Source organism: Homarus americanus, unplaced genomic scaffold (assembly GCF_018991925.1).
Source record: "Homarus americanus isolate GMGI-L3 unplaced genomic scaffold, GMGI_Hamer_2.0 scaffold41027, whole genome shotgun sequence".
NCBI lineage: Eukaryota > Metazoa > Arthropoda > Malacostraca > Decapoda > Nephropidae > Homarus > Homarus americanus.
The window spans coordinates 10,159,553-10,168,551 of NW_024745073.1; the positions used below are offsets into that span (position 1 = coordinate 10,159,553).

General features: G+C 35.4%; 1 protein-coding gene across 1 annotated transcript; it reads right to left on the minus strand.

The window, feature by feature from the left end:
• Nucleotides 1–622: 622 nt before the first annotated feature.
• LOC121878431 (60S ribosomal protein L36-like) lies at nt 623–6,079 on the minus strand. Its single transcript, XM_042384665.1, has 3 exons — nt 5,932–6,079; nt 2,777–2,911; nt 623–780 (listed from the first exon to the last, which is right to left on the minus strand). Exons 1-3 carry the CDS (start codon nt 6,055–6,057, stop codon nt 649–651), a joined length of 393 nt encoding a protein of 130 aa, XP_042240599.1. The 5' UTR covers nt 6,058–6,079; the 3' UTR covers nt 623–648.
• Nucleotides 6,080–8,999: the final 2,920 nt, after the last annotated feature.

An 8,999-nucleotide genomic window follows, 5' to 3' on the forward strand; every position in this document is an offset into this window, starting at 1 on the left:
CAGGGGTGCAGAAAATTTTTTGTTGATTGTATACAACCCAAAGTATCTGCCCACACTGTGTGAAACACTATCAGACCCCAATTGAGATATAGGGATATACGCATTCCTGCCCTGTATAAACTAACATAAGTAATGCAATGCGTATTTATTTTGGTGTAATAAATGCTACCAAATGTAGTTATATCAGTATGCCACAGAATCATACATACCAAACCTACTGGGACATCACGAGTGGCATGTAGCATTTTGTAAGTAATCATACCCATCATGGCAAATGCCTATTGAGATACTGTACATAGTGTATTTGGAAAAGTTTGAAACAGTAGCAGGAAAGTTCGAAGTGAATAGTGGAAGAGCAATATAAAAAATTACGTAAATGAGGGAGTGAATGTACAGTATGTTGCAAAAAATTTTAGTTAAATGAAATTCAAGAATTTTCTGGCCACATTTCTCCAAACTTGTTATTTTCCACTGAACTGGAGAGGAACACTTCTGCACCTATCCTAGCTTACATGATTGGGACATTTTCTAGATTATATTGTTCATTGACAGTATCTGTACAAACAAATACTGTACCTGGATATCTACTTCGATAATATGGATGGATAAGAAAATCCTTAAAGAATGTTTTTCTTTATTCTACACAAACTACTTATGGCTTGCAGTAGCAGCAGCAGCAGCAGCTGCGGCTGCTGCGGCAGCAGCTGCAGCCTTCCTCTGTTGACCCATGACGCGTTGCATCTCTTCACGCTTCCTCTTGGCACGGATATGGGTACCCAGCTGTTAAAGGCATATCAAGAAAATTATGCCAATGATAATAAAGTTATCATACTTTATAGTCACAAAAATCAATTAAAATACAGTAAGATCTCATATTTCGTGGTTTTGAATTTTGCAAGCACTACCTAATGTAACCAAGTCTTACATTTGGTGTAAAATATCGTGAGTTTCGCGAGATTTAGCCAGCTGAACGCTGGCCACTGTCTTGAATGACGTCACAGCCCTCATACCAGTTACAGTCATTTCTGCTACAACGTGTGTTTTGTCAACGCGATTGATGAATAGGGGAACGCTGTTTGTAAAACCCGAACTTTTGCATTGGAATGTTGGTTATAGCACCATTCCATCCTCAACATTTTAAGCATGGCGCGGGGTTATGCAATGCTTACAGTTCACATTCGACCTCGCATGTTCAATTGATTCGTGTCTTTTGTTTGTGAAGTGTTTTTTGAGAGGTATTCTGTAAATTTCGTTTTTTTCTTTCCAAATTTAGCTATTACCCATAAATACTGTATGAAAAGAATAAGTAAAAAGAATGTTTCACAGTGAGGACTAACGGTTTACATCAGCGCTCTCTGTTTACATCGCATGATCAGTTGAATCACACGGTTTCTGTCGATTACTCCATGATTTTTGCTTTTTTCTCCAATTTTATTGTGTTAGCGATGAATATGGAAAGACAAGGTAAGAAGGATGTTTCCACGAAGCGTTCTGGTGATCGAATTGCCGGTGGTGAAAGTAAATGGGGTTTACAAGAATGCAACTATTGCGTTGTAGCCCGCGCCACCCCCGCGACCACCCGGGCTGCTATTGTATGCTTTTTGGGTGGTGCTACCACCTGTCAAGTCAAGATAATGGCCTCTACATCTACTGGGGGGTCCTACTGGTGCTGGTGGGGGGAGGGACAGACCCACCTAAGTGGCCAAATAAGGAAAAGGAGAAGTGGGACTATCATAAGGGGGTTAAGTTTGCCACATACTTGATGCAGGATAAGCAGCGTGTGATTAAGTTACTTGAGGAAGGCCTAAAAACTAGTTTCTGGAAAGCACAATCAGGTCAACAAAGACAGAATTTGTATCATTTGGAGGTAATAAATGGGAAAATCAGAGGTTGATGTAGAGTGGCCAGTCTATATTGTTATTTTCCCATTAGTTTATGTATTTGCATTTGGCGCAATTTTTCCAGTCTATATTACTCGTGAAATACAAGATCTTACTGTACAAAACTAAATTAACAAAGAACTTTTACTGACTATTTCCACACATCATTTCTATTGTTTCTAGTGTGCTCCTTCCTCTTGCATCTAGTGCCCATGCTTTCTCATATAACAATGACAACTGAATGAGTCACCTGCACATCATCATCTATCTCTTCGATACTGTTTTTTCTTCCTTACATTTTCTACTCAGTAGTTCAGTTCATCATTCACTATATAATGGACTAACACATCTACTGAAATATATCCGAAACACCACTTCCTCTGTCATCTCTATTTAAAAATAACATTTACTTCCCAATATCTGTTCTGTACTCTTCTTGCTTTTGTCACCATTTAGGTTCCCATTCGCTATAAACTTTTCCTTCTTGCTTTTGTCACCATTTAGGTTCCCTTTCGCTATAAACTTTTCCTTCTTGCTTTTGTCACCATTTAGGTTCCCTTTCGCTATAAACTTTTCCATCTCTTTCACTACCACAAGAGTAGTGAACAGCAGCGCTCACCTTCCCTTTGCATTTTGTATCATTACACTTTTAAAAATTTTCACCCCTCTCCATTCAAAAGAGAAGCAATATTGTAGTCAAAGATACAGAAATTTGCCAACATATGCATCTTGCCCAATGTGATCAGAACCTAGGACTTGATCTAAATTGTTTTAAAGTGGAAAGTGAATAATAATGGCTGCATCCAAGCAGTATTTAAATAAACAGCCAAATACAGTTGCTTTGTAAACTTTAGATATCACTGACATTGTTTTAATTAGAAAAATAAAAAACTTACCCTTTTTTTGAGGAACTTCAAGGCCCTTTTATCCTTCGACACTTTCAACAATTCAATGGTACGCTTTTCATATGGAGCAAAACCCATAACTTCACGGACAATATCTCTCACAAATTTGTTGCGCTTTGTGATTTTCTGAAATTAAAGGAGTAATAACAGTTATCCACATTAAATTTGCAATATATTCAATAACTGTAGTATTATGTGAAATTCAAATTTACCACCAATCAAAATCATATTCTAACAGGACATCTCACAAAACCTTAAACAATAAAAATCCCCAATACAGTGATCCCTCGGTTAACTAACGCCTCGGTTAACGAACTGTCTTCCATAAGAATCTTCAATTCGGTTAACGAATTTCTTACGAACCTGGTTGCACTGGCCGGGCAACCAGCTTTAGTATCAGTCCACCAATACATTAATCGGTTCTAGGGCTTAAACTCCTTACTTATTTTAGTAAATATCAAGAAGTTTATACTATTCAATAATTTTAAAAGTTTAACATTCAATTTTTAGTCATTTTAACAATTATTGAACATAATTGAAGGTAAAGTGACTAGTTTAATGCGTGGCATCCAGCCTCTTAACACAGCAAACAGGCGTTAGACTCTCTCTGTTTTCACTGGAGGTAACATCTTGCTTGAGACTCTTCAACTAAACGCCTTTTTTCTGTGTTTCCAAGCAAATTATTGGTCATTTTGAAATATATTTTACATATTGACAATATATAATGCAGGAGCCTTCTACATACAGTTGTACCCCACTTAACGCGGTCAATTGAACCCAGAGGGTCCCGCGTTAAGTGAAATCCGCGTTAAGTGAACAACAGAACATATGGGATTAATTCCAATAGAAACCGGCCCGACCCCCAAACTCCACTTTTTGAAGGCACATACCTATGTTGTAGTAAAAATAACATCTTAATTTTATGATGGTACATGCGCACAATTAATACTTAAGAGAAATAGAGAAATACAGTCGCCAAGTTAATGTCCATTCAAATAATGGACTCAACTCCCTCCCCCTCTCACACTACACAGCCAGCTAACAGATGGTCGGTCAGTCCCTCCCTAACCCCCCCAGCCCCCACCAACCGTCCCAAGGAGATGTGTGGGATAACCTCAAACTAAAGTTAGGAAAATATAATTGACATTGCTGGATTCCTTGTAAGACCAGGAATATTTTGAATATAAATGTCATATATTTTGCACAAAAGATAACATAGTTACCTAGAGAAAAATTTTTATCTAAAAATTGTAAGTTTAAAGCAAAATATATGATGTTTATATTCAAAATGATCACCAAATTATAAGAATTCCAGCAATGTAAATTATATTCTGACCGGGTAATTTGTATGAATTTTATGAGCTAAAACAAATATCTTCAGTTAATAAAAAAATAATAATCTTCACGACACTATCTGTCAATCAAAGTACCCCACCTTGCCTCCCCCCCTCTTCCAACCGCGCGGTCAGTCCCAACCCTCCCCCCCACCCCCCACCAATCCTCCCTTCCAGAGTTTTTAACATTTAGTATTAAATAATACCTCAGATTAAAGTTAGGATAATATAATTGACATTGCTGGATTCCTTGTAAGACCAGGAATATTTTGAATATAAATGTCATATATTTTGCACAAAAGATACCATAGTTACCTAGAGAAAAATTTTTATCTAAAAATTGTAAGTTTAAAGCAAAATATATGATGTTTATATTCAAAATGATCACCAAATTATAAGAATTCCAGCAATGTAAATTATATTCTGACCGGGTAATTTGTATGAATTTTATGAGCTAAAACAAATATCTTCAGTTAATAAAAAAAAAATAATTCTTCACAGGGTAACAGATGGTCGGTCGGTCCCTCCCTCCCCCCCACCCCCCACCAACCGTCCCAAGGAGATGTGTGGGATAACCACTAAATTTTAATAAATAATACCTCAAACTAAAGTTAGGATAATATAATTGACATTGCTGGATTCCTTGTAAGACCAGGAATATTTTGAATATAAATGTCATATATTTTGCACAAAAGATACCATAGTTACCTAGAGAAAAAATTTTATCTAAAAATTGTAAGTTTAAAGCAAAATATATGATGTTTATATTCAAAATGATCACCAAATTATAAGAATTCTAGCAATGTAAATTATATTCTGGCCTGGTAATTTGTATGAATTTTATGAGCTAAAACAGGCAGTCAGGCAGGGTGGCGGGTGGGGCAAATCTAAAAATAGCGTCTCGGACACTCACCGCGTATATGTGGAAAAAATCCGCGTTAAGTGAAAGTTCAGCTTTGGCAAGGCACTGCGTATATGCGAAAACGCGTTAAGTGAAACCGCGTTAGGCGGGGTAAAACTGTACACACCTCAAAGTAAGTGAACTTTTCTACCATTTTTGTTGAATTTAGGAAATTTTTGGTGAGCTGGAACCAATTACCCAAAAACCCATTGAAACAATGGTTTCGGTTAACGAACTTTTCAGTTAACGAACAACCTGCTGGAACGGATTGAGTTCGTTAAACGAGGGACCACTGTACTTTATTTCATTGTACCCCTGTACATTCTACAAGTATACACAATGTGTTACTGACTATCAGCATTACTGCACCAAAAATTAATTATTTTCATGATTGCCAATTTAAGATTTCACAATTAGGAGAAAACATTCTCAAACCTATTTCAACAAAATAATTCAATATCCCAATCTTCTTCCCTTCCTAATCCTTATCTATATACCAGAAGTATTCTGTTTAGATGCAGGGTCTTTTAACTATCTTACAAGGAGCAAGGCAAAAACTAATTGTTCAATATTCAATTCAGCAAACAGAGATAATGTGCAACTCTTCAGCTTTGCATATATGCATCTGATTAAAAAGAAATCCTAGAATTTGTAATTTATGAAATTATTCCATAAATTACAAATTTAAGGATTTCCTTTTAAAGTTTTAAAATATAAATACTATATGAACTGATAATGTTAACATAGGATGTCACAAAAACTTTTCTGAACTCTATACAACTCCGATAGGTCTACCGGTATGCTAGCCCCTATTCTGTAATTGTGCAAAAAAGCATTGCTTTCTAAAGCAATACTATACCCTCCTCTATTCTGCATGTAACACCTACAGTCAGTACAAAGTATGGACTTACCCCTTTGCGAGAACTGGGTTTTTTCTCTCTCTTATTCTTGGTGACCTTGTGGCCTTTTTTGAGGCCAACGGCCATTTCATACCTTGGCGCCATTTTGCCTGTAATATAAACAAATATAAAATACATCTTATAGCAAATACAACTATGGAATTGAAGGAATAAGCAATTAATGGATATCTGTTAACAAGTACTCTGTACTGTACTTGCTGAAAAAAATCTGCATCTGTAAGGGCCAAGCAAATCATATACAGTATAGTCTTCATTTACGCGGTCAATTGAACCCGTGGAGGTCCGGGTAAAACGAGAAACGCGTAAACGAAATAACAGAACATATGGGATTAACTGAAATAGAGACTGGGCCGATCCCCAAACTACACTTTTTCCGACACAATACAGTCGACCCTCGTTAATTCGGACTAATGGGGGGGGGGGGGAAGGGTGTCCGTTTTAGCCGATTGTCCGAATTAACCGATTTAGGGGTTAATATTGCATTATATTTCAAAGACATAGTTTTCGTCACGATTTTATCCCACTTTCCACTGTAATATGTACGTAATTTCAGCAAAAATATTACATTTCCGTGAATCATTATATCAAGCACAGTATGAATAGAATACCATTGTAATATAACAGTATTTTAACCGAAAACTACTAAAAAAATGAATAACATCTCAAGAACATAGGAAGCTTAGGTAAAGTCTTTTGTTTTCGTCATGTATTTTATCCTATTTTACATTGAAATACATCACGTTTCAGCAAAACTACTATTTATTTCCGAGAATATATTCATTCAGGCGCAGTTTAGGTAAAATATACGTGTGATGTAACAGTTTTTTAATTGAAAACGATTCGAAAAACACATACCCTCTAGCCCTGTTCAATGACAGGACTGGGAGAAGCTGTTTGGTGCTGCAGACGATGAATTTTAATGAAAATATTCAGAAATATGGTATCGTAGTATTTATTCAAGTCAATTAGGATAGGATATTAATGTAATACAACAGTTTTTTAACTGAAAACCAATCGAAAAGCGATTACGGTAACATCTTTTGAACGAAAGCGAAAGTCATTGTTTTCGTCATGATTTTATCCCACTTTCCACTAATACCTACGTCATTTCAGCAAAAATATTACATTTCCGTGAATGAATTATATCAAGCACAGTATGAATAGAATACCATTGTAATATAACAATATAACAGTATTTTAACCAAAAACTATTAAAAAAATGAGTAACTTCTCTAGAACATCAGAAGGTTAGGTAAAGTCTTTTGTTTTCGTCATGTATTATATCCTATTTTACATTAAAATACATCACGTTTCAGCAAAACTACTATTTATTTCCGAGAATATATTCATTCAGGCACAGTTAAGGTAAAATATACATGTGATGTAACAGTTTTTTAACTGAAAACTATTCGAAAAACACGTGTACCGTGTAGCTGATACTCAACAGCTGGTGGTGCGTCATGCGTCGTTGTAAACAATAGGAGGTTGAAGTAGATTACCGGGTATTATATTAAGTGTGAAATATCAAAAAGGTTTTTATTACCGGTATTTTTTGTAGATCAATGAGAACTTTGATTCCGTATATGATATGATAAGTTAGCCTGTGCTAAGAACTTCGACATAGACTACTGAAAACACGTTGTAAGGTAATTTAGCCTATTGTAAGTTGGTGAGCTTCATTTGCTGAAGGAACTGCACAACTTTTCATTACTAATTGGTACAAATTTTACGTTTCCATTGTTTACTGGCAGTAAATGGTAAATATTTTTCATGTCTGAAGCTAAAAGTTGCATCCCCCCCCCACACTAGTAGTGATATTACATTTGACCAAAAAGACGCTGGTGTTTTATCCCAGCAGTGGGTGGACCAGCATTTTAGCTTAAGGTCCGTGTTGGTAATATTCCTACAAATCTTAAAAAAAAAGAAAAAAAAAGAAGTTTGTTCAAATTTTGTCCGAATTATCCGAAATCCGGATTAAAGGGGTCCGAATTAACGAGGGTCGACTGTACGTACATTGTAGTAAAAATAACATCTTAATTTTATAATAGTATGCACACACACAATTAATATTTAAGAGAAATATCAATAATACAGTCGACCCTCGTTAATTCGGACTAATAGGGCGGGAAGGGTGTCCGTTTTAGCCGATTGTCCGAATTAACCGATTTAGGGGTTAATATTGCATTGTATTTCAAAGTCATTGTTTTCGTCATGATTTTATCCCACTTTCCACTGTAATACGTACGTAATTTCAGCAAAAGTATTACATTTCCGTGAATGCATTATATCAAGCACAGTATGAATAGAATACCATTGTAATATAACAGTATTTTAACCAAAACTATTAAAAAACGAGTAACTTCTCTTGAACATCGGAAGGTTAGGTAAAATCTTTTGTTTTTGTCATGTATTTTATCCTATTTTACATTGAAATACATCACGTTTCAGCAAAACTACTATTTATTTCCGAGAATATATTCATTCAGGCGCAGTTTAGGTCAAATATACGTGTGATGTAACAGTTTTTTTTAACTGAAAACGATTCGAAAAACACGTACCCTCTAGCCCTGTTCAAGGAGAGGACTGGGAGAAGCTGTTTGGTGCTGCAGACGATGAATTTGGATGAATTTTAATGAAAATATTCAGAAATATAGTATCGTAGTATTTATTCAAGTCAATTAGGATAGAATATTATTGTAATACAACAGTTTTTAACTGAAAACCATCGAAAAGCGATTACGGTAACATCTTTTGAACGAAAGAAAGCGAAAGTCATTGTTTTCATCACGATTTTATCCCACTTTCCATTGTAATACCTACGTCATTTCAGCAAAAATATTACATTTCCGTGAATGAATTATATCAAGCACAGTATGAATAGAATACCATTGTAATATAACAGTATTTTAACCAAAAACTATTAAAAAAACGAGTAACTTCTCTTGAACATCGGAAGGTTAGGTAAAATCTTTTGTTTTCGTCATGTATTATATCCTATTTTACATTAAAATACATCACGTTTCAGCAAAACTACTATTTATTTCTGAGAATATATTCAT